We start from the raw sequence: 25,486 nt of genomic DNA on the forward strand, positions 1-25,486 counted from the left end.
CTGAGGGGCAGCAGCTGCCACCAAAGCCCTGAACCCAAGACTCTGCCCGGGGAAGGATCCCCGGCGAGTCAGAGCTTTGGAGGGCCCTCGCAAAGCTGCTAGCCCCCTGGGCAGCAGAGCAGGGAGAGCTGCCAGGCCTGGGCTCCCGCCATGCTCCTTGGGCAGTGCTGCCCTGCACAGGACTGGGGGCCGAGATGGCTCCCGGCAGAGAGGGAAGTGGGGAGAGAAGACCGTGGGAAAAAGAAAGAAACCAAGACCCTCACTCCAGGGCAGAGCCTTGCTGAATGCCTCAACCGGTGCCCAGGCTTGCCTCGCAGGCATCTCTGAGCTGCAGCTGCAGGTGCTCCGGTGTGCAGGGAAGGGGAGACAGCCTGGCTGGAGAGTGCCTGGCTCCTTACCTCCACCGAGGAACAGCTGGCCAGCAAATCGCTCAGCCTCCCAATCCTCCCCACAGCCCTCTCACACGCAGCTGCGCTCCGGCAGTTGGTGAAGGTCAGCAGCATCTGGGAGGAGAGAAAGCGCTGATGTGCCCTGGGAGCTGGTGCCCGCGCCAGCAGAAGCAGCGCTGCTGAAGTCCTGGCTGGACTCGCAGAGTCCTTGTGGCCGGGCAGGTGGGCAGATGCCACCCCCATGGCGGCATCTGCTCCTTTCCGTGCCCTTCCCCAGAACACAGCCCTGTGTCCCTTCTCCATGGAGGCCGGGCTTTTGGGCAGGAGCTTGCCTGGGGGCTCTGCAATGGGGGAATGGGGATACGGCCCCCGGGGAGCTTCAGGGCTGGGCTCTCTGAGCAGGACAGGCAGGTCCCTGTGGGTCTCTGCCCCGGTCAGGTCTGGGGAGGAAAGCGCGAGGGACCGCGAGGCAGGGGAAGAGCAGCACCAGCTGCTGCCGCTGCGGTGCCTAAGGCTGCAGAGGGGAAGTCCCATTGACTGCAGCCAGGAGACACCAGGCTCCTGGAAGAGCAAGGTGGGCCAGCCCTGGCTCCCCCAAGGGAGCTGGGCACCCTCCCTGCAGTGTGCTCTGTGCGTGGCACTGGGCTGGGGACCGTCCGCTCAAGAGTGGACACTCCCTTCCCTCCAGGGTGAGGAACAGCCCCTGCCAACCCCACCCTTTGCCAGTGCCACACCTGTAAGATTGTCTGCAGCTCCGCGAAGCCGGAGGAGGGAGAGCTGAGCAGCAATGTCCACAGCATGCTGTCCATGGCATCCAGGGTCTGCAAGGAGGACAAAGGCTTGTGGCAGTCTTTCTGCGATCCCTCTCACCCCCGGAGTCGGATCTGAACTCCCCACGCCACGGGAGGACACCTGCGCTGCCTCGCGGTGCCCGAGGGAGGGCTCGGGGCAGACAGGCTGCTGTGGGCAGAGCAGCCTGTGGCACTGGACGTGGCCAGGCCCATGGGAAGGGGACGAAGGGATGAGGGTGGGAAAGCAAAGCCTAGACCCTGCCCTGCCTTGGATCTCCGGTTGTCTCTCAGCACGCGGCAGCCAGGGAGCAGCCCAGAGGGACTGGGGGCTCCTGTAGCTCAGCCAGCACTTACCTCAAAGTAGAGAGTAGCGGCCTCGCCCTGCATGTCCGTGTTTGGAGGAAGCAGGAAGACGCTCCTGAAGCAGGCCTCTAAGAGGCTTTCCTTTTTGCCCTCCAGCACCCTCTCCACTTTGCTGCAAAGAGAGAGAGAGGGAACTGTGGGACGCTGGTGCTGGGAGCGGTGCCTCGATGCCTTGGGCAGGTGGACACGGACCTCTGGAGCAGGGGTCCCCGAGAGGGATGGAGGGTGTGCAGGGAGCCCCGCCAAGAGGCACCTCCTCCCTCCCCGACATGGCCTGGGCCACAGGACAGTCCTGGCAGGCAAGCCTCCCGCCTCCCGCCTCCCGCCTCCCGCTTTGGGGAAGAGCCGAGAGGTGGCGGGGAGCTGCAGGATCCCTCTGGCCTCCCCTGCGCCCTCCCAACAAGCCGCCAGCAGGGCAAAGCAGAGGCCCTCTGACGGCGCCGCTGGACTCTGCCTGGATGGGGGATGCCCCCGGCCAGGCCCAGGGCCACGGGCTGTGGAGAGGTGCCAGCCAAACCAGGGGCTGGGCAGGTACCTCAAGGCGGCGATGGCAAGCATGGCTTGCTGCCGCACCGCTGTGTGCAGGCGGTCCCTGGGCTCCTCTTCCAGCAGCACCTGCAGAGCACAACCGGGATGGGACCTGGCAGCCGCCAGCACCCAGTGCCAGCAGACCCAGCAGCAGGCAGTGGGGCTGGCGGAGACCCTCTGCCCCCGCCCCGGCACCGGCCCCCAGAGACCCCCTGCCACCCCCGCTGCTGGGGTCTCTGCTGGCGGGGCTTCTCAGCGGCACCCGAGTCCCCTCGGGGCAGCTCAGTGTCCACGCACGCTTGCCCCTGCCCTCCCCCTGCCCATGCGCCGTCCTCACGGTGGGCCGGTGCCCAGGGACCTTGCCCCCTCCCCAGACCTGCCGGCTGTCCCGTCACCTTGATATTCTCTGCCAGCTCAAATCTGTGGCAGAACGCATTCAGGCCCTGTGACAAGCCTTTGTGCCTGCCAGCTTTGCACAGGGTGCAGATGGTCTCCAGGAACTGCGTCCTCTGGGCCTCCTCCTGGCAGCCGCGGGACAGAGAGACAAACGGGGAGCGTGAGAAGGTAGAGACGTGGCCAGCAGGACTGGAGCGCTGGGGCTGCAGTGCTGGGCAGACCACCTGGGGGGAGCAGCTCTGCCCAGCCAGCAGCCCCCCAATAGCCCCGGCAGCAGGCAGCAGAGCCGGCGGCCCCGTCAGGAGGTGCAGGCACAGCTGCCATGGAAATGGCCACGGTTACCTTTTCTGAGCTCTTTAGAAAAGCCTGGATGAACTCCATGGATTCTTTTTCCTTTCTGTACAGAGCCAGCCAGCTGGCAGACGCAGCAGAGGAGGCACCTAGTGAAGGAGGAGAGCAGGGAGGGCTGTAGAGAGGGGCCGAAGGCCAACGCGAGGACAGGAAGGAGCTCTGCCCTCCGTCCAGCCCCATGCCCGCTCCCCTGGCGCAGTCTCCCCGTGGGTGTCCAGGCTGGAGGGTGCCCGGCAGATGGGCTGCGATGCCGGAGCGCAGCGCGGCGCAGAAAGCCACGAGTGCACCGGGCTTAGGAACTGGCTTGCAGGCAGGCTGGAAAGGTCCCCGTCCCCCACCACCGCTGCCTCCTGCCAGGCCAGCTGCCTCTTGCTGCCCGTATGCCGGGGCAGGAGCCGGGTGCCCTCTGCTCTCTCCCGCCCTGGGGGAGGCTGTGCTGGGGCTGGCTCCCAGCCCTGAGCAGCATTCCGGCAGTGCCACGCTCCCCGCCCATGGGACCCCCACTGCCGGTGTGCCGGGGAAACAGGACGCTGGCGTTGATCAGGGTGCGGTCGCTGGCCCCAGCCCGCTGGGGCCCCTCACTTACTGGTCTGCAGCGGCCTGGGCACGCACACCTCGTAGGGCTGCGGGGGAGAGCTGCTCTTCTGGGGAGCCCTCTTCTCCACCCAGGCCTCCCTGGGGCGTCTGGGGGGTCTCTGCGCCATCCTGAGCGGGACGGAGGAAAGGGGTAGGGGCGGGGAAGGGGGAAGCTTCGGTGAAATGCCTCGGCACCGCGGGGCTGCCGGGGGTGGCGGGGAAAGACGTGGGCTGTGCTCAGGGGCTCCTCGCCAGCTCCACGCTCCCGCCCTGTCCCGTCGCCGTCCTGCCGGACACTGTGGGGCAGGGGCTGCGTCTGCGTTGACCATATGCAGCGCCACAGGGTGTCAGAGAGGCGGGTCACAAAGGGCACCGTTGTGACCCGCCACTCAGGCCGGGAGGGGCAGAGTGTCCTCCGCGGGGGGCACGTGGCCCGCTCGCCCCTGGGCACGTGGGTCCTCTTGGGGTGCCCCAAGCCCCACGTTTGCCCTCATGTTCCCTGGAGACCTCCCTGTTGCTCTCCAGCTGTCCCAGAGCCCCGTGTTCACGTGTCCCGGCGTGCCCCCAGCACCTTCCGTTCCCTTCAGAACGGCGAGAAGCCCATTTCTGCAGGGGCTGCATGCAAGTGTTACAATTTGAGTGTTTTGGCCTGTGGGGAGTGTTCTCTCCAGGCAGGGGTGTCTTATGCTTGGGTTTTAGCAAGATGGAAGCTTCTCCCTGCAGCGCTTTCTGCTTTAAGCTCGGAGCCGGATAAGGAAATGTCAGGCTAGTATCCTAGCCGAGTGTTTCTGTTCCAACTGACTTTTTGTGTTGCTAATGAAATCTTTGGTAATCTCATGCAAATCTTTAATCCTTCCTGTGATGATGCTACACTGGCCACAGTGCGCAGTTCAGCACAGATGGGACGAGATGCTCTCTTCACATTGCTACAGTTTCTGGCATCTTACAATGCACATCCTTTCCTCCGTTCTGAAAAATCTTTCAGCAAAAAGATGTCTACACCTGCTCCTCTCCTCTGATCGTTGTTTGCTGTTACAACTGTGGACGGAACGTTAACATGGTGTATTGCTTACGAGATGCTACCAGAATGGGAAACGTGAACAAAAGATGCTCTCTTTTCTAAACGGTCTTACCATGTTGACTCTGTCCCCTCATTTACAGTCTAAGAGACAGAGAGCTTGAAGGGTGGTTCAGAAATGTCTTCTTTAGACATACGGATCTCATTGGGATCCAAATAAAAGTTGGCCGATGTGAACAGCATCTAAGCTGCTCTTTATTTGTGCCTTTAGAGATTTCTAGATATTGCTAAGGTGGGCAGCAGAGAGGACAAACACTACTTGATGATGTCTGCAGTCACGGATGACAGAATCACAGAACGGCTGAGGTTGGAAGGGACCTCTGGAGGTCACCTGGACCTGGGCCAAGCCCCTGCTCAAGAAGGGACTCCCAGAGCTGGTTGCCCAGGACCATGTCCAGATGGCTTTTGCGTCTCTCCAAAGGTGGAGACTCCACAGCCTCCTTGGGCAACCTCTGCCAGGGCTCAGCCACCCATGCAGTAAAAAAGTGGTTTCTGATGTTCAGAGGGAACCTCCTGTGTTTCCGTTTGTGCCCATTGCCTCTGGTCCTGCACTGGGGACCACTGGAAAGAGCCTGTCTCCGTCCTCTTTGCACCCTCCCTTTGGGTATTGATACACATTGATGAGGTCCCCCCGAGCCTTCTCTTCTCCAGGCTGAGCAGTCGCAGCTCTCTCAGCCTTTCCGCAAAGGACAGGTGCTCCAGTCCCCTCATCATCTTCGCGGCCCTTTGATGGACTCTCTAGTATGTCCATGTCTCTCTTGTGCTGGGGAGCCCAGAACTGGACACAGTGCTCCACGTGTGGCCTCACCAGTGCCGAGTACGGGGGAAGGATCACCTCCCTCGACCTACTGGCAATAGTCTCACCGCCTGCAGAAGCTCTCATTCACCTCTGACTTCCCTGGAAAAGAACTCTTAGGTGTCTGTAGCTCCGTCCACATATATACATATACATATGTTTCTTTATTTCTTTTTTAATTTCCAGAGCTATGACAAAGGGAAAAAAATGAGCTACCACATGCCTCTGGGTTGTTTCCCTTCTTAAAATATGTTAGGATGTGCAAGCGAGTTTAACCCTGAGGTTAAACTTACAGTGTAACAAAGTGAGAAAACGCTGGAGATGGCAGACCACGAAAGGAGACTATAAACCTGCTGCGCTGACTTGCTACCTGCTACCGCATGTGTTTGACTTGCTCCTGTAGTCCGGCAGACCTGCAGTGCTCCCCCAGCGTCCGCGAAGGGGCACGCCAGAGAGGACAGCGGAGGGGTCAAGCCTCCCTAACCAAGGGTTTTGTTGGTCTCTGCTTCTTCCACGATTCAGACCTTAATCTCTGCCAGGAAAAGGGTGGCCCCACTGACTTTTGTTTTCTGTTATCCCATAGATATGGAAAATGCCAAAAGGATCAATAAATCCATTCCTTAGAAGAAATAAGTCACGTGAATGTTTCCTTGTTTTACATCTCTTTGCCTTCAAAACCCTTTCAAATCTCACTGCAGTTGCAAAGGGCAGGTCTGGGTTCGTCCTGTTTGTCCTGATGGGCTAAGACTGCCCCTGCTAAGACCGCAGGTGGAAACTGGCTGTGCCTATACTCCCGTACGGGCTCTCCTTCACCGTCTGCTGACGAACAGGTGTATTGACTGTGTTACACGTCAGCTTGCTGTCTACTTATGAAACGGCCCTCAGTTCAGATCACAGGCCTAAGCCCAGGTGGTCGCACTTAGTTTGTTTTCTGTTTCTTCTTGTTCCGGTTCTTTTTCTTCTGAACATCCTTGCCAAGGTCTACACAGAAATCCGAGCATGACGTCAGTTTGCCATACCCGTGCAGAAGGATGCTTGCAGTCGCACACACATTCCTCTCTCTCCCTCCAAACGTGGACAGCTCGAGGTAGACTTCCAGAAGATACCAGCTCTTCTCTGGATTCTCTTTTGTTCTTTGCTCGTGAAATATGGTAATATTTTTTTAGGTATTCCTTCGGGAGACCTATTTCTATCTAACATTGACAGGATAATGAGAGGGTGACTCATAGCCCACCCTATTGCTATTTTTATAGCGTGATCCTACCACAGGGCAAGGCTCTAGAAAAGGATGTTACATGACCGTACGTTAACCTAAGAAGCAGAACTCTGAAATGAAGTGCCTCGTTCTTTCCCGTCAGTGCAGGAGAAGTCTACCTCCACTGACTGGGGGAAAAACAAAAAAAATCTAACCTCAAAAGCAAACTTTCACATGGCAAAATTTAGGAAAGACGAATCCACGCTGGCTTGCACTTGCCAGGCCAGAGTTTTCACTGGCAATTGGTGGAGGTCCTCGTCTTCAGTCCTGCTGTTGTTTGTCACAATATGTCTCCCAATCTTGGGAAGTTCCTGTAAAGGACACGTGTTAAATGATGTCGAAAGCTGCTGCCTCCACCAGACTCAGGCACCCCAGGATTCCTGCTCTGCAGCCACTGGAGCCCATCCTGACACACCCTGAGGACTCTCTGTCCCAGGCCAATGGATGGGGCTGCTGCTTTCCCCTTTGCAGGCTCGGCCAGTAGGACGCCTGAGTGGGTACCCCACAGAGGGGTACACACACACACACACACACACACACACACACACACACATACACAGGCATACAGGAGACACTCGTACAGCCAGCCCCACACATTGCCACAAGCAGAGCATTGCCTTGAACAACACCCATGTATAAGACTACCGCATCTTGCATAAAAGATAACTGGAGACAGTCAAGTCCCACTCCTCCTCTCGGGCTGAACAGGACTGAAGCTCACTGGTGAAAACACACGTGGTATCGCTCTCGCGATTCACAAGCACGCCCACCTTCACGGATCCCTCAAACGTCAGCGTGGGCCCTCCGTCCATCTAACACCCCTGCCCAGATGTGCGTGGTCCCACAGGCCACCCCCAACTCTCCATAATCCTCATAGAATAGAACGGAATCATTTAGGTTGGAAAAGACCTTTGAGATCATTGAGTCCAACCGTAAACCCAACACTGCCAAGTCCACCACTAAGCCATGTCCCTAAGTGCCACATCTACACGTCTTTTAAATACCTCCAGGGATGGGGACTCAACCACTTCCCTGGGCAGCCTGTTCCAGTGCTTGAGAACCCTTCCAGGGAAGAAATTTTTCCTAATATCCAATGTACACCTCCCCTGGCGCGCCTTGAGGCCCTTTCCTCTTGTCCTCTTGTTCCAGCTACAAAGACCAGGCTGGCCCTCCTCAAGCCTGCACCTGTAGGTTCTTAACAGCTCATCAGCTAATTAATGGCTTGGTCTTTGTTAGTGTTGGTCCAATTGGTCCAAAGACCAATTAATTTTGGTCTTTGTTAGTGTTGTGGATTACCCTGGGTAGTCAGCTCAGCCCCACACCCTCGCTCACTCCCCCTTCCCAGTGGGATGGGGGAGAAAAGAGGAAGGGCAAAAGTTGCAAGGCGAGAACGGGAAAATGCAGAGGGAGAGGTTGGATTGTTGTAGCCCGCGTAGTGAGGAACTCAAGACTTCAGGAGGAGAAAATCAACATTAAAAGCTGCAAAAATCCTAATGGGAAAAATCAACGAGCTGGAGGACAGTGACTCGGCAAGACTCCAGATCAGCCCAGTGCATGGGGCAGCGGACCCCCACCCTTCACACCCTGGCTGAAGCCTGCCTGGCCAGCAAAGGCTCTGAAGTATCTCCGTCAGGGAGCATGCTAACACCTCACATAGTGCCTTGCTACTCTTTGCCATCTTTTGTGTAAAGCGGGTTTTTTGGTGAAATTGCACACACCCTGCTTGCAAAGCCTCTGCACGTGGCAAAAGATGCAACAAAGGCACCCAGCAAGGGAATGCTGCATCTGGCACCTAAAGTGATTTTTTTCTTGGAGAAGGCAAAATTGCCACTCAGCTTTTTCATCTGCAGCCACATCTCAATGCTCTTGCGTAGTCTTCCCTCGGATTCTGTTCAGCCCCAGCTCATGGAGAGTTCACTCATTCAAGTCAATCACCATTTCTTTGCTGGAATTCTTACCGATAATAGTAATTGACTGACTGCACTGCTTCTCCTCTGCTTTAAATTGCACCGTCATCCGACACTACACTAAAAAAGACTGACAAACCTCCAAAAAACACCACCACACCAACGCTGGGCACTCTGAGAAACCCCAATGCTCTCCATGGCACTAGGAAAAAATGAAGCCTCTTATTTCACTTGACCTGCTAGCTGGGTAGCTTCCAGTACTTTTGCATAATCTTCCCTTGGATTTTTGTTTTAAAGCTTTCCTCCTGGTATTTGCAGTGTAAAAAAGGTCTTAGACCTACAGAGCAAAAGATTACAACAGAAAATCTTTTTAAAAAACTCTTCTCTCGCTACATCTAAGCCCATCCTCTTAACAGACACCATAACATTTTCCGAGAACATGTTATGGTTATGAAGGATCAACGACTGATTGATTCCTTAGCTGTTTAGGTTCACCTAACTAAAGGGAACTCTAGGGAAATGCATGTTTTCAAGTACTTTGGTACCTCAGCATTTTTAGCCGACAACAACAACTCTGCCAGTACTCACTTCTCAGTGAAAATCACATTCCCTCCACTGCAGATGACAATGGATTCCCACATTACACTGTGCCTTAGTGAAATGCAAAATAAATGTTAGAAGAGTTGCTGCTGTTAAAACAAGGCTGTTAACCTCACTGAAACAGCACTTGTTCATTTTTGTTACTTATTAAACAGAATTGAAATCATTTTTTCTGCTAGAGTGAGAAAGGCAGACATTTAAAGTTCAGCCTCTTTTTCAAGCAATGTTATGCTAGATATCGACCTGTGGTCCACTCACGTGCTAAGCTTGGTGGGTGTATGTTCCCACCGCAAGACACACACACACAGACCCCCCGCAGACTCCTGGGCCAGGCTTCTGCCTTCCACCCCACACTGTGCAACACGTACGCTCCTTCGCATTTCGTGTTCCTTGCTTCCCATTACCCTAACCCTTCACCTCACCCTGATCACGTGCTAAAATCTGTAGCCATCTTGCTCAAAGACCAACACAAGATCTGCCTACAGCGCTCCTCAACCTTCCGCTCTGGACTGCGCAACGTGCCTCACTCCTTCCCATGCTGAGCTGAGCTCCCTATTCTGCATCATCCTAACGCCAGTCCTAAACCCAGCCCACATGCAAAGCCTGGCAGGCAGGTGGAAGGCATGGCTGAGAGACAAACAGCAGGACTGCAGCTTCCCACACCAGCCCTCATCTTCCCACTGTGCCTTCTACAACTCAGGTCACTCCTGCACCTGCCGAGCCTCTGACTTCTTGTAGCCCTCACCATCCATTGAGGCCTTCAGCAGTCCGCATGGATTATGAAATCTTTCTGATTTCATAATCAGATTATCACTATGCCATCCTCAGAAGAAAAAGAGAGCATCTTCTGAAATTTACCTCGCTGTCTTTGGGGAAGAGAAAACCCCAAACCAACACACACAACATCATCATTTGGAAAGCAGTCTACAAGGCCTTGCAGGGCAACCCTTACCCACAGGTGCTGCAAGCCTAAAGACAGCAGAACAGAAGAGAGACAAGAGAGAACGTGCACCAAAAACTACTGTGATACCAGGCCCTTGGTTTCCAGCACGGGGCTTTGGCGGGGCTTTGATTTTTCCATCACTGTAAGTAGCTCTACTCAGAAAATAAACGTAAAAGGTGGTCAGACATCTAGATTGGGAAGGAGGGGGTGGGGGAAGGGAATTAAAAAAAAAAGAAGACAAAAGAAACCCCATCATTGCCACACTCCTCCCAGGGAAGACCTTGGGACTCTGACAACTGCCTGTAGCTCCCCACTTTCTGCTTGAGGAACACGCTTCATTGCCCTTAGGACCAGAAGGGCAGTGGGAGAGTGAGAATAAGAGCAGAGGAAAACAGGTAGAGAACAGGACTTGTGCTTTGAACCTGTATTCCTGAGACTCCTTCTGTAATAGCAGTAGTCTTGTAGTTTATCTTTCTTTAAGAACTGGACCTGGACTAATAACATTTCTTCCATTTGGATTCACATTTCAGTTATAGTAATAAGAAGAGTCCTGACTTCACATAGAAGGTCTGTTCCCTTTTTGCCCTTAACAGGAGTTTGAGCAGAAAAGATTTCTGTCCCACATAGCTCTTTCAGCAAGTTCTCGAGATGCATAATTTCCAAGGGCACACTTTTTTTGCCCTCTCTCATGCCCTATATACTTAAGGCAAGAAAGACCATAGCCACACCATCTTTAGAAAATCAGCACGCAAAGCTTCTCTTTTTCACTCCTTTCTGTTAAAAAGAGTTGAGAAGTTAATGGACAGATTTGCCCTTACATTGAAAGTTTTCAGGAGAGTATGAAAAACCTCTTTTGGAAAGGATTAGGCACCCAGCACACAAAACCAAACTAAGCTCAAAGTTCCGTGTTCAGCGACTCCTGAAATTTGCCAAGGCAAAAGGGGGAAGCCAGAAACCAAAACAGGCAGAGACACACACCTGACAAAGCAAACATGGAGACAATGGCAAGAAACAAACCTCACCAGTCACACTAACTGATGGGCTGTCAAGAATCCACAGGCTCCCCTTCCAGGAAGATCCAGCTGGACTTTGCAAGCTGCAAGACTGTCATCCAGGGGGCTTGTTTTACAAGGCAGGCCTTGTTTTCCTTAACTGTTTTCCTATTGCAGAAAGCAAAAGGAATGTATACCTCTCGCTAGGCATCCTTTTCAGCTTTGAAAGACAGAGACGTAGTTTGAACTAAAGTCACACCAGAGTTATATATTGGAGGGACAATACAAAAAGTGCTTCTTGCTTTTTTTAAAATGCTGAACGACTCATTTATTGTCTTGGAAAATGGCATTTTCAAAGGTCTGGAGCACTCAACAAAGTAGGAAGAATTAAAAAAAAAATAATCAAGGATATAGTCCGGCAATGGAAAAAGAAAGAGGTTAAGCTTTGCAGACTAAAAGGGGGAAGAACGCCTTTGGAAAACATCTAAACGTGTTCTGGTTGAATACAGCGGATCCTGTTAAGGCCGACGTGGAGTCTGACCTGCGAGGATCTTCTGAGAGCAAGGCAGATGACACAAGAGCCCGACGACAAAGCTAGTCTTAGCACAATTCTGCTCTGCAGCTGCATCTGAAGGGTAGAGGAGGCCGGCAGAAAAGGCTTTCTACATCATCATAGGCTGCCTTGCTGGGCTTTGCGAGCACCCCCTCCCAGCGCTCCTCCTTCCACGCTGAAGGACCCCGTATCACCCAGTCTGCCCAACTGCTGCCCTGAGCACCCCTGCACTGATAGGCAGCGCTGCCTCCCAAAATACGCTCACCCCTCAATTTCTCTCCCTTGCACACTCACACAGAATGAGCAAAGGCACTAGTGTGGAGATTCGGGAACTGACTGGCAATGGGTGTACGTGGCAGGGATGCAGCTTTCCCAAGTACTGCACTCTGCAGGAGAGGGAAACGCCCCAGTGCCACAGGTGAAAGGCTTACATGCTGCCAAGCCTCATTTTCAGAGATGAGTTTAACGAAAAACCAACGAGTTTTGTTTTCTGTCTTGTGACTCTCTTGACAAAACCCACCCATGACTCGCAAACAGGGGAACTGAATGCTCTTGGTTGTGAGAGCGTCCAGGTCACAGTCCCTCCCCAGCCAAAACCAGCACTTCCCACCTACTGCATCAGGACTAACCTGGGCTGGCCTTCAGTTGTGCTGCGCTGGTGGGAGACCCCCCTAAACAGCACTGATAGGGAGCTCCAGGGTCACATGAAATGCCAGATACATTAGTCCCACTCAGCCACTCGTTGCCGAGTAGAGATTAAAGAAAGAGTAGAAATTAAAGCCGAGTAGAGATTAAAGAAGAAAGAATAGGGGAGAGGAAAAAGAGGGAGGAAGAAGAAGAACGGCTACAGACAAATACATATGTTTGTTCTATTTTATTTTTTCCACCAAACCTTTTTGTTACGCTCAGGTATTTCTTTGCAGGTGTCTGTTCGCAATATAGATACCATTTGGAAAGGATGGAAAAGATGGTGGAGTTTGCAAGGAGCTAGTCTGAGGAGGGCAGTGCATGCCAGTGCCGGTGAAAATCTGCAACGTTCAAGCAGCCGGCTGGACATCCAAATTCACACCCTGTAAGACAGAAACGTAAGGCGGAAGGCAATCGTTTGTGGCACAGCCACAGCCTTCCTAGCTGAAGGCACAAGTGGCCATGGAGGTAGATGCCACACATACTGACGGTCCCAGCTGGCAGCAGGGATGCCATTACGTGCAGCCAGAGGGACCCCAGTCCTGCTTAACGCCTGTGTGGAGAAACGGAAGCTTTTGGACCAGAAGGCGTGGCACAGCTGTAAGCTCGGCACGCCTGAGGTTTCTGTGGTGGCCATGGAAATTCTGTGCCACGGAGGGTGCCAGGGAGAAAGCTGCATATGCAGAGCTGGAGACACTCCCTAGGAGTGTCTCTCTGGAGATGTCTCTAGGAGTGTCTCTCTGGTGTCTCCACTCTGGAGACACTCTCCTGGAGACACTCCCTAGGAGCATGTGTGTGCTCTGCTCCTGCCTCCGCCTCTTCGGGGAGCTGGAGGTGGCTTCTCTGAGCCATGGCCTTTCCTCCTTCACCTCTGGGCCAGGCACAGATAGAAGGAAAGAGCCCAAGCTCAGTGCTTTTCATCTGACGCCAGACCCAACAGACAGCAGGGTGGCCTGCCTCAGAAGCTCTGCCTGTTTCCCAGAAGGAGCACTGCCCAGAAGGGGCAGAAAAGCCTTCCTGTGGTCTGGGAGGTGGCCTGCTGAGGTCTGGAGCCCAAAGGCAAACTCACCACTTGCTCCATCCTTGCCTCTTAGTCCCGTGAGTTCCTCTGCCGGGGGGACGTAGCGAGACCTGGGCCGGCGCTGCAGAGACACAGCGTCTCGACCCAGCTCTCCCAGTGGCTTGGCAGCAACTGCCCCCCTGTGCCCTTTCCCATATGAGGAGCAAAAAGCTTGGCCTTCTCTGGGAAGCACTTTGAGATGGGTGGCTGAAGAGCCCCCCGCAAGGGCATCTCCACCCTTTTTGTCTTAGAAGGCTTGGGCTGTCGGGGATCTCAGTCCCGTCTGCTTTTGCATGGCAGGGTGGTTGCCGTGGAACTGCTAGAGGTCAACGTGAGGCAGTCCTTCTCTGCCATCCGTACGCTGATGGCCAGGGCCCTGGGCCTGCAGGACTGTGAACTGTGCAGTGACAGGCAGCGCATGCTGCAGACAAAGCTCCGAGGGACAATCGAAGAGAGCAGCTATTGCCTCCTCAATGACATTTTCCTTGTCGAGGTGAGAGCGAGAGGCCTCTCTGGCCCTGGAGAAGGCCTTCTCCTGAGCTTTTCTGGGTCAGACGTTGTGAGGGCGTGCTGCTGGGAGTGCCTTAGCTCAGGGGTGGGAATCGCGGGGGTCGTACCACACGTTTCCCATTCTGGGGCCCGGGGGGCTCCCTGTCTGTGTTGAGTTCATGTCCCACGCTGCATCCGGCAGTGGCCGGTGCCTTGTTCAGCGGGTGCTGAACAAGGTGGAAGTGGCATTGGAGAGAGGCTGTTGCTGACCTCGTGCTGAGGTCACCGCTATGTGAGCGGTCTGCTCCAGGCAGCCCAAGATTCCCGCAGCCTGAGAACCAGCTCTTCAGCCCACCCCCAAGCCCCAGCTCTGCCAGAGACCCTCAGCAGAGGGCCTCTGCTTTAGGCTGCAGGTGAAGGCCCCACCGTGGCCCTTTGCACTTGTGCTGGGGAGAGGTAAGGCGCTGAGGCCAGCAGAGGTGGTTTGCGCTGCGGTCTTGCTTGGTGGGTAGGTGTGTGCCTAGCCCCGGAGTGATGTTTCTCCCTGACTTGCTTTTCCGGCCAGTTTCCCGTTTCGGACGAGGTTCGCGAGATGTGCGAAACTCAAAGAAAAACGGAATTGCACACGACTTTGGCAAAAGTGCTAGAGAAGGTGAGCATTTCTCCTTCCTTCCTCCTGGGTCAGAGAAGGAAAACAAGCCTGCCGGCTGCGGGCTCTGTACCACAGCAGTGTGAGCGGGCGGGAGGACCACGCCTCTGGGTCATTGCCATTCAGGGCCTGAGAAACCCCCCACCCCCCACCTCCCCACCGCAGCCCCACAAACACACCCAATAACTTTCCTCCCATCAGGTGTGCCCTGGAGGAGAAACAATGTCTTCTGCATTCCCTTGCCCAAGCTCCCTCCTTCTGCAGGGCAAGTGATGTTAGGTGTGACCTTAAAGTCTCAAACAAATGAAGTCAGCGTCTAAGCAGGGAAGTGGTTGGGGAGAGACTTCAGAGCATCCTCTCAAGAGACAGAGGCTAAATCTCCTCCCCTGGAAGACACTGGAGAAGCCACTGGATTCCCCTCAGAACAACCTGCTTTTTTTTCAGACCATTGGAGGAGAATTTGGCATATTTGTCATCGACAATGCCCATTTCATCGACTCTGCCTCCTGGAGTATCATGTCACCCGTGCTCCGAAACGTCTCCCTCTTCATGGTCGTGAGCTTAGCTCCGGGCTACGCAAGAACAGAGAGCTTTTGGAAAGCCGCAGCAGGCAGCACAAGGTCCCAGAAAATCACCTGTCTTCATCTGGACAAGCTGAAACCTTCAGCTGTGGTGCAGAAAGCCTGCCAGGACCTTGGAGTGGACACCATCTCCAGGGATCTAGCAAGGTAAGTTGGAGGCAGGGGAGCTCTTCCTGAGGGCTTGAACCTATGGAAGGGAACATGGAAGGGAACCAGCCCCCCGGGAAAGGGAGCACAGGGCCGCTAGAAGCATCAGTGACTCTAGCGAGTACTGGACGTGGGTTGCTTGTTACGCCTCACCCTGGCAGGCGTGAGCTGAGAGTGGGCAACTGCCTAGAGATGGAGCGTGGGAAGTGTCCGCCCTTCGCTGTTGCACAGGGAAGAAGGGAGGAAGAGTCCCGAGCCCAAGCGTGGCTGGGGTGTGAAAAGGCCTTGGTCTAGGTGGCCAGGCTGTGGGGGAGATTCCCTGGGGCAGAGGTCTGCCCTGCTGCCAGAGAGGGTCGAGGCTCCTGAGGAGAGGAAAGGCAGGGCTCGCTGCTCTGTGCTTTGGGCATTGACCACAATTCTTTTCCCATGGACTTCAGCGAAGGCTGGAGGTTCAGGGGGGCCCAAAAGCCCAAGCCAGCGGGAGGACCATCCCTTTCAAAAGTGAGGTGTAGCTCTGGCGAAGATGCTGGCTACCCTGATATGCCCGAGTGGCTCGCCGCCCACCTGAACCATGTTTCACCTTACTTTCCCTGTGCTGGCCACTGCCGGGTCTGCTCCTGTCCAGGTTCCTGATCCAAAGGAGCTCGGGGATCACATATTACTGCGAGGAGCTGCTGCGCTGCCTTCGTTGCAACAACATGCTCTTGTTCCGCACCCGGAGGCACGGTGAAAAAGTAGAGGACAACTGGGAGAGCCTGATCAGTAAGCACCTTTGCTGCTGACTAGCGAGTTGCTGTGGCGCATTCTCCACAGCACAGTCTTGCGCCGTCATTCCCCCATGGATCTGGGCAGAGTCAGATCCTGCAGCAGTGCAGGACTTGGTCTGGCGGAGGTGTGGGCTCCTGCATGCCTTGTTTTGGGCCAGCCAAAGCAGGGGCTAGCGAGTTCTGGTGGCTTGGAGAGGCCTAAATTCTTAGGGTGGGGGGTGGGGGGCTAAAACACAGGGGAAATCGTTCCGAAGCACGTGTGTTTCTTAGGCATTCTGATGGGCGCGTAATTTACCTTGGCCAAACACCGGCTCACTTGAGAACAAACCCCAGCTTGAGGGGAGGGACGGGCCTGGGAAACTTGAATCCAAAACCATAAATCTCCACAAGGGTGCTGGTAACGGAAGAAAACGGTGGTAATGCCACCGAGAGGGCAATGCCAGCCAGAGTGCCGTGGCCTTGGGAACAGCCAGGACTGACGCTACATTTTGCATGATCAGCGGCAACTTCCCTGGCTGTGGAGGTAGCACTGGCAAAGGCAGCAGTGCTGCTGCTTTCTGTCCCGGGGCGTTCAGTCGCCCCCTGGGAAGTCTGGAAGCTTTGACTGTTTGGGAAAGCTGGTCTGAAGGCAGAACGTCTTGGGGAGGGCTATGCAAAGAAACGCTTGCAGTGGGAACTGTTTTGCTCTGCTTCATGGCCACGTGATTAAGCGCAGGCAGGTCAGGGTGCCCGCACTGGCCCACGTAAGGTGGGACTTGTCCCATCTCAGGTGAATTTTGAAAGGTTTGCAAGCTGCAAGTCACTTTGCAAATGGCCTTATTTGTGCTCTCCTGCTCCACCCAGCTTCTGCAGTCGAGGCTTCACCCCTGGCAGCAACCTCGAGCTCGGGCGCGGGGAATGAGGGCAGGGTCTGCTTCATCAGACCAGATGCGAACCTGGAGAGCGCCGTGCTGCCTGCCACCTTGAAAGGTGAGGGGCCGAGCGCCGCTCTGCCGGCTCGCGGCTGTGCTGGGGCCCCTTCCCGGGGCATCGGCTAGAGGGAGGCTGGTCATCTGCGTGCTGCAGAGTCACCCTCTCAGCTTGGGGGCTCTGCTGGGAAGTGGCTCCGGTCCAACTAGAAACAGGCCTGGGGCTGCGGGCAGCCTACTGGGCATGGACCAGCTGTGAGCCTGCTGGCTGCTTTCCAGCAGCAGGTAGGCGAGAAAAGGTTCTTGGTGCAACAGTAGAATGACTCCCTTTTCTCACCGAAACAAATCCGCTGCTGGGAAAAATCTTTGACTTGCCTCTGATTCAACTTTGAACAGGGCTTCTACCTCGCTATTCTAAGTTCCCCAGCTAACGCTGGTCTCAAGGCACTTAATCCAAACCAAATCCTTTTTTTTTTCTGTGGCTTGGCACGGAAATCCCCCCGAAGCCAGGGGACCTGGATGGGGGAACCGTCAATGAGTGTCCCTCCTCTCTAGCCAGAGCCATTTGTATGAGCCCTGAAGAAACGTCATGCCAAAGCATGCCTGCTATGAAGTTGCTTTGTCCAAAAAAACAAAAAGGAAGAAGACCACAAGAAAGGAATAGTTTCATCTGGCCAAGTTAAGACAACCGTTGTGGGGAGCTCTGAGTCCGCCTCTGAGCTGCAGTGGGGAAAGTTCTCTGTCCTCTGTGTGCACGGTTGGGCCAAAACCTACTCCAGATCTGGTAGGGCGTATCATGGGATGCATGAACCTGCTGGATCCTGCCCTGCTCAGCCTTGGTGGGGGGGCGTTTGTTTGAGCGTCTCGCTTTTCCGCAGGCCTTGTGGCCTACGATTCCAACAGGAGCGGAGCCACTCTGAAGATGCCTCCCCTGGGTTGCGATTGCCCAGCAGGTGCAGTCCCAAGGAGAGGAGGCCAAAGCCTACCCCATTTCATGTGTTGAAACTTTCCAGCCTGTCCAGCCTGAGCATGGGGAACAGGCAAGAGAGAGATGTGGTGCTTCTTTTTGACAGAGATTGTGCTGGCTCAGCTGGACCGGATCAAGCTGCTGAAGCAGATGGTTTTGAAGTTTGCAGCTGTCATCGGGCCAGTGTTTACCACCCAGCTGCTGTCACACATCCTTCCCGCTGGCATCAGGCACAAGATGAATTGCTTGTTGGACATGCTGGTGAGGGACAACATCCTTAAGTGGCTGAAAAACCCAGAGGTGCCAGAAGATGTCCAAGGTCCTCCCAAGGGGCCAGCCACCTCTCTGCAGGCAGAGAGCGGTAAGTGGTAGCAGTAAGGTGGACAAGGGAGCTCCCAGCTGTGTCCCGGCGGGGCTCCCCAGGGCATGGTGCGCTTCCCCCTGGTGATGGGTGGCGGGAGCTCAGGCAGGCACGGCCGTTTGGGATGGGTTGTTCAGAGATCTTACAAGTCACTCTCAAAGCACAACAGCTTTGCGCTGGAGGGAAGTTCCCACCAGCCATCCCAAGTGCCTCTGCTCCCCTGCCTCCAAGCGCTGCTCGTAGCGCAGGTGTGGGAGGACATGTGGAATCCCTGACATCCTCTCCCAGCTGCCTGCAGCATCCAGATCAAAGATGCCCTCCAGAGTGCCCCGGGGCCTTCAAAAGGCTTTTATTCAGCTTTGATTCCCCTGTGGCACAGCAGGGGAAGCTCAGGAGGCTGGGGACTGCCTTGCCAGGAGCGGGGAGAAAGCACTGGCCAGGGCTTGCTTCGGCTGGCGGCACTATCCCTAGCTCCTGCTTGGAGCGCAGCTGAGCACTGTGTCCCCAGGGCTGTGCTAGCGTCAGCAAGGCAAGCCGGGCCCTTTTGCCCCGTGCTGCAAGGCTTGGTGTGCAGCAGCGCTGGTTCGCCGCCAAGGATGCGCACCAAGGCATGACTTTTGTGCCCCGGCTGGGATGGCCCTGAGCCCTGGTCCCAGCTTGGGCTGATGCCAAAGCCCTTTGCCTTGCAGGTGTGGGGCGTCCCTCTCCGAGCAAGAAGACCGTGGAGCGGCAGTCTGGCGTCCTGGCCTTCTGTGTTCTGCTGCTGCGGGAGGCTGCCTATGAGCTGTGGCCCGAGAGTCAGCGGGTCGCCTTGCACCGCAAGTGTGCCGCTTTCCTGGAGCGGTACGCACACAAATGCAAGAGCTGCAGCCAAGGGGACTTTGTTGCCTTCCACCGCTTCGCCGTCCCCAGCACCCAGGACGGAGGGAGCTGTCAGGCCCCTGCTGACCAGGACGACTCGCGCAGCTGGGAGGCCTTGGTGCTCGCAGGAGAAGAGCTGAAGAGGGATAGGACCCACGCCGCTGAGGGTATGCTGTGCACCATGCTCCGCAGCCCGGGCTCTCCAGGAGGCCAGGGGTGTGTGCTGGGGATCGGGTGGGAGTAGATCTGCTAGGGATGAGCCCGGGAGGTGAGGACGACCACTGCAGACTTTCCTCAGTGTGTTGGGACTCTTGCAAGGATCCTTGCAAGCCCACTGGGAAAGGGAGAGCAGCTCTTAGCCCGGGGTATGTGAGGAGGTATCTAACCCCCTGTTTCCTTTCCAGATGCTGCAGATGCTCTGCAGCAGCAGCAGCAGGCTTTCATGGAGGAGGATTTTGGGTGAGCAGACAAGGTTTTGATTATTTTTGAAGCCAGTGAGTTCCAGGTCTCCAGAGGAGCAAAGGAAGCACCGGCATTTGGCTGCCGGTTGTGACGCTAGCTTAGGGCTTTCTGTGGGGTGGGAGCTGGGAGGAGATGGCCATGGAGTTAAGAGAGTGCTTGAGGAAGCCCGTGGGCTCAGAGGGATGGTCACACTACACTGGCGAGCCCTTGCTTTCCAGTTCCTACAGAGTAGCGCTGCAAAAGCTGCAGGGGAAAAGCCGCCACAGGGACTCGGGTGGTTTGCCTGTGGGAGGTGACAGAAAGCCCAGCTTGTCTTTTTCTTCCTACCTACAAAGCACCTGTTTGAGTCCTGCCTGCCCGTGGCCTCGTGCTCTGCTTTGAACAAAGGGCTTCTGATGCAGTCTCTGTGGGGAGAAAGACCAGGATAGGTGACGCCCGTGTATTCTTTGCTCTCTTCTTCCCCTGGGAACTGTCCTCTGACTAGTGTGGCATGGCGGTTTCTGGCAAGGAGCGAACAGACAACTGAGCTGCCCAGCAAGACCGACGGGAAGCACAACGGCGCACGCTCATGTGAATGCAAAGCCATCGTGGAATCGGTGCTTGTGCCTTTGGCTCGCCACTACACGGCAATGGGCGATGCTGCCAGCGCCTTTTACTACCTTCTGGAGTGTGCGGCTGCCTACCTGCATGTCTCCAACAGCTACATGGTGAGTTGCCCTGCTTGCCAGCACCCACTGTGCACGGAGTCCTCTCAGTCGCCTGGCTCTGGGCAGGACAACTTCCCCGTTGCAATAGGGCATGCCTTCGCGGGGTCTCGGAAGGGAAACGTTGGGGTCAGATGCTGACTTTTTCCTCCGGTTTGCCTCTTCTGCGGCAAGAGACACAGGGCACTGTGCCCTTAGCACGAGGGGCGTTAGGAGGGAGGCGGTCTGAAGGATGACTGGTGCCTGTGCTCTGAGCCAGCGTGACTGTGTTTGAGCAGGCAGCACCAGGGGGAAGAGACAGGCCCTCTTCAGACAGATGCCAGAGGCAACGGGGGAGGACGAGGCTGGCCATGGGCTCTGCACCCACGCTCACCTGCTCTCTGTGTGCTTGCGCAAAGGCTCTCGTGAAGCTGAACGAAGCAGAGGTCCTGAGGAACTCGGTGGAGGAGAAAGCGAATGTGATAGCCCGCTTTGAAGAGGCCACCTTCTTCAGCCTCAAAGGGGAGGTAAAGAGACGGGGAGGTCTGGAGGGATCTCCTGGGGGATGGAGCTGGATGCCTTCCCCAGTTGCAGAGGACATCGCTGGCATGTCCAGCCGCTGGCAGATTCCTGCAGTCTCTTAGGCAACTAGTCCATATCGGGATGTTTCCCTTTTCCTGTGCAGGTCTGCTGTCATCTGGGACGCATGAAGCTGGCAAAGAAAATGATCAGGGAGGCTTTGAGCCTGCTCAAAAGGCAGTTCCCCCGGACCTCCGTTGGAGCCTTTGTGGAGTCTCAGGCGGAAGAGTTGCAGTGTGCCGCTTATGTTGCCAGAAGAGCATCCTCCCTTCCGCAGGAGGCCCGGTAAGAAGCAGAACTGAGAACCCAGGGGAGGAAGAGCCATTTCCTACCTCATCCCAGGCATCCGGGCCCAGACCTGCCTACACTTGAGGCCACACCTAACCTGGCGCATAGGCCTCAGCAGGACCGAGGCATTAAGGAGCGATGTGCGGGTAGAACAGGGAACGGCAGAGCCCCACACTGTCCCCCTCCCTCCCTCCCTCCCTCCCTCCCTCCCCGTGCAGCCCTGGGAACAAAGCACGCCTTTGGGTAAAAAGCAGCTTGCAGCTGGGGATGTGTCTCTAGCACGTGTTGGCTGCGGCAGGGGGTTGGTGGTAGCTGGGAGCAGAGAGCTGTAAACAGGGAGTGGAGGCTGAAGAGGGGCAGGGGTCTGGAGGCAGGACCAGAAGGACATGGGGAAGGAGCAGGAGGTGGAGGTGAGGTGTGAGAATGAGGAAGCTCAGAGGGCGATACCCCTTTTCCTGCCGGTTCCCGGCTTTGCTTGGCTCCCCTGGGGCTGTACTGCCAACACGCCCTCTCGAGCGGTCAGCTTCCCCCGGCAGCACTTCTTTGTTTGCCCCCTTCCGCTCCGGCAGCCCTCCCTCCATCAGCTCCCTTTCCTCCGAGGAGGTGTAACTGGCTTGTCTGCCGCCCTGCTTTCCCCTGGCCCTGTCCGATTTCACACTGTACAGCCAGAGCCTCTGGGCCCAGCAGTTTCTCTTGTGTGGCAGGAAGAAGAGGCTAGCCTGGCTGCTGCGGCAGAGCTGCTGCCTTTCCTTACTGGAGCACCTCTTCAGCCTGGAAGGTACTTCCAGCGGACGGATGTTCTCCCGCCTGGCAGCGCGCATGAAGGCCAACACGGACAGGGCAGCGGACTGCTATCAGGCAGCAGAGTCCCGCCACAGATAGACCTAAAACAGAAGGGTGGAAATGAAGTTATCTAATTAAACATCTCTTTATTATGACCTCTGTTGTCGAGCCTTTCTTTCTGAGGCACGGAAAGATACACTATCTTATTGTTTCTCTTGAGGGCTACTGTTGCTCCATCAGCAATGGCTACAGCTCTCTCGCAGACCCTGGTGCAAACACACGATTGAAGACACTTCTGATTTCGGGTCACATTAAAAGCAGAGGCCCTCTAAAACCCTAGCCCTCTCTGTTGCTCTTGTTCCTCACCACCCACGGATGGTCAGCCGGCTACTGCTGCTCCCTATCTTTCCCCAGCTAAAGGGGAGCAGAAACCTGTTTAAAAAGGCACGGGTGACAGGCAAAGCCCCAGATGCCCAGGGGACTTTGGACAGCTATCTCCAAAGCTTTTGCCTTGTCTGAACCCGTCAGGGGACTCAAAACAACACACCCTTCTGCCTAGCATTGCCCCCAAGTCAGCATCTGCAGCAAAACTCTACAAACCATTATGGTGTATAAGCAGCGCTGCAGACACTGGGGAAAAATGGGGGGACTCGGCACGCAGGTAGGTCATACGTCCGCTCCTCCTTCCCTTCCAGCTGGCAGCACTCCTTCTAGCAGCAGAACTCCTTAGGCTCCTCCCCTCTGCCTGCCTACCAATGGCTTTGCCATGAGAAGGGTTTGCGTCTGGAGGTTATCTTCTGCGCTTCGCACGCAGGCACCTGGCAGACTTCAAAACTGTGGGCATAGCTACAGGTGTGCTGGCTGAGATGGGCAGGAGCTCACTGGCGAAATGCAGCTCAGTTAGGGACCTGCAGAATGGCAGGGGCTTCATTCAAGGAGCTTCCAGTCACCTGCAGGAGCTCTGCATATGCAGCTTTCTCCCTGGCACCCTCCGTGGCACAGAATTTCCATGGCCACCACAGAAACCTCAGGCGTGCCGAGCTTACAGCTGTGCCACGCCTTCTGGTCCAAAAGCTTCCGTTTCTCCACACAGGCGTTAAGCAGGACTGGGGTCCCTCTGGCTGCACGTAATGGCATCCCTGCTGCCAGCTGGGACCGTCAGTATGTGTGGCATCTACCTCCATGGCCACTTGTGCCTTCAGCTAGGAAGGCTGTGGCTGTGCCACAAACGATTGCCTTCCGCCTTACGTTTCTGTCTTACAGGGTGTGAATTTGGATGTCCAGCCGGCTGCTTGAACGTTGCAGATTTTCACCGGCACTGGCATGCACTGCCCTCCTCAGACTAGCTCCTTGCAAACTCCACCATCTTTTCCATCCTTTCCAAATGGTATCTATATTGCGAACAGACACCTGCAAAGAAATACCTGAGCGTAACAAAAAGGTTTGGTGGAAAAAATAAAATAGAACAAACATATGTATTTGTCTGTAGCCGTTCTTCTTCTTCCTCCCTCTTTTTCCTCTCCCCTATTCTTTCTTCTTTAATCTCTACTCGGCTTTAATTTCTACTCTTTCTTTAATCTCTACTCGGCAACGAGTGGCTGAGTGGGACTAATGTATCTGGCATTTCATGTGACCCTGGAGCTCCCTATCAGTGCTGTTTAGGGGGGTCTCCCACCAGCGCAGCACAACTGAAGGCCAGCCCAGGTTAGTCCTGATGCAGTAGGTGGGAAGTGCTGGTTTTGGCTGGGGAGGGACTGTGACCTGGACGCTCTCACAACCAAGAGCATTCAGTTCCCCTGTTTGCGAGTCATGGGTGGGTTTTGTCAAGAGAGTCACAAGACAGAAAACAAAACTCGTTGGTTTTTCGTTAAACTCATCTCTGAAAATGAGGCTTGGCAGCATGTAAGCCTTTCACCTGTGGCACTGGGGCGTTTCCCTCTCCTGCAGAGTGCAGTACTTGGGAAAGCTGCATCCCTGCCACGTACACCCATTGCCAGTCAGTTCCCGAATCTCCACACTAGTGCCTTTGCTCATTCTGTGTGAGTGTGCAAGGGAGAGAAATTGAGGGGTGAGCGTATTTTGGGAGGCAGCGCTGCCTATCAGTGCAGGGGTGCTCAGGGCAGCAGTTGGGCAGACTGGGTGATACGGGGTCCTTCAGCGTGGAAGGAGGAGCGCTGGGAGGGGGTGCTCGCAAAGCCCAGCAAGGCAGCCTATGATGATGTAGAAAGCCTTTTCTGCCGGCCTCCTCTACCCTTCAGATGCAGCTGCAGAGCAGAATTGTGCTAAGACTAGCTTTGTCGTCGGGCTCTTGTGTCATCTGCCTTGCTCTCAGAAGATCCTCGCAGGTCAGACTCCACGTCGGCCTTAACAGGATCCGCTGTATTCAACCAGAACACGTTTAGATGTTTTCCAAAGGCGTTCTTCCCCCTTTTAGTCTGCAAAGCTTAACCTCTTTCTTTTTCCATTGCCGGACTATATCCTTGATTATTTTTTTTTTAATTCTTCCTACTTTGTTGAGTGCTCCAGACCTTTGAAAATGCCATTTTCCAAGACAATAAATGAGTCGTTCAGCATTTTAAAAAAAGCAAGAAGCACTTTTTGTATTGTCCCTCCAATATATAACTCTGGTGTGACTTTAGTTCAAACTACGTCTCTGTCTTTCAAAGCTGAAAAGGATGCCTAGCGAGAGGTATACATTCCTTTTGCTTTCTGCAATAGGAAAACAGTTAAGGAAAACAAGGCCTGCCTTGTAAAACAAGCCCCCTGGATGACAGTCTTGCAGCTTGCAAAGTCCAGCTGGATCTTCCTGGAAGGGGAGCCTGTGGATTCTTGACAGCCCATCAGTTAGTGTGACTGGTGAGGTTTGTTTCTTGCCATTGTCTCCATGTTTGCTTTGTCAGGTGTGTGTCTCTGCCTGTTTTGGTTTCTGGCTTCCCCCTTTTGCCTTGGCAAATTTCAGGAGTCGCTGAACACGGAACTTTGAGCTTAGTTTGGTTTTGTGTGCTGGGTGCCTAATCCTTTCCAAAAGAGGTTTTTCATACTCTCCTGAAAACTTTCAATGTAAGGGCAAATCTGTCCATTAACTTCTCAACTCTTTTTAACAGAAAGGAGTGAAAAAGAGAAGCTTTGCGTGCTGATTTTCTAAAGATGGTGTGGCTATGGTCTTTCTTGCCTTAAGTATATAGGGCATGAGAGAGGGCAAAAAAAGTGTGCCCTTGGAAATTATGCATCTCGAGAACTTGCTGAAAGAGCTATGTGGGACAGAAATCTTTTCTGCTCAAACTCCTGTTAAGGGCAAAAAGGGAACAGACCTTCTATGTGAAGTCAGGACTCTTCTTATTACTATAACTGAAATGTGAATCCAAATGGAAGAAATGTTATTAGTCCAGGTCCAGTTCTTAAAGAAAGATAAACTACAAGACTACTGCTATTACAGAAGGAGTCTCAGGAATACAGGTTCAAAGCACAAGTCCTGTTCTCTACCTGTTTTCCTCTGCTCTTATTCTCACTCTCCCACTGCCCTTCTGGTCCTAAGGGCAATGAAGCGTGTTCCTCAAGCAGAAAGTGGGGAGCTACAGGCAGTTGTCAGAGTCCCAAGGTCTTCCCTGGGAGGAGTGTGGCAATGATGGGGTTTCTTTTGTCTTCTTTTTTTTTTAATTCCCTTCCCCCACCCCCTCCTTCCCAATCTAGATGTCT

At 54.8% G+C, this 25,486-nt stretch overlaps 1 protein-coding gene across 1 annotated transcript; it reads left to right on the forward strand.

Annotated features, from left to right (window-relative positions):
• The first annotated feature begins 12,994 nt into the window (after positions 1-12,994).
• LOC142418826 (adenylate cyclase type 10-like) lies at positions 12,995-23,136 on the forward strand. The gene is made up of 15 exons (XM_075521206.1): positions 12,995-13,227; positions 13,566-13,758; positions 14,320-14,406; positions 14,848-15,131; positions 15,757-15,893; positions 16,751-16,867; positions 17,880-18,134; positions 18,824-19,169; positions 19,942-20,164; positions 20,560-20,667; positions 20,826-21,004; positions 21,712-21,873; positions 22,350-22,451; positions 22,605-22,735; positions 23,054-23,136. The coding sequence occupies exons 1-15, from the start codon at positions 12,995-12,997 to the stop codon at positions 23,134-23,136; spliced, it is 2,640 nt and encodes an 879-aa protein (XP_075377321.1).
• The last annotated feature ends 2,350 nt before the right edge of the window (positions 23,137-25,486 follow it).

Source organism: Mycteria americana, chromosome 19, assembly GCF_035582795.1.
Source record: "Mycteria americana isolate JAX WOST 10 ecotype Jacksonville Zoo and Gardens chromosome 19, USCA_MyAme_1.0, whole genome shotgun sequence".
Lineage (NCBI taxonomy): Eukaryota > Metazoa > Chordata > Aves > Ciconiiformes > Ciconiidae > Mycteria > Mycteria americana.

Bases quoted from the DNA above. Each gene is read 5' to 3' on its own strand.
- LOC142418826 (XM_075521206.1), top strand. From the start codon at position 12,995: ATGTGTGTGCTCTGCTCCTGCCTCCGCCTCTTCGGGGAGCTGGAGGTG. The intron at 20,165-20,559 runs GTGAGTTGCCCT...GCTTGCGCAAAG, and splicing joins ATGTCTCCAACAGCTACATG to GCTCTCGTGAAGCTGAACGA. The intron at 22,452-22,604 runs GTAGGTCATACG...CTTCGCACGCAG, and splicing joins TGGGGGGACTCGGCACGCAG to GCACCTGGCAGACTTCAAAA.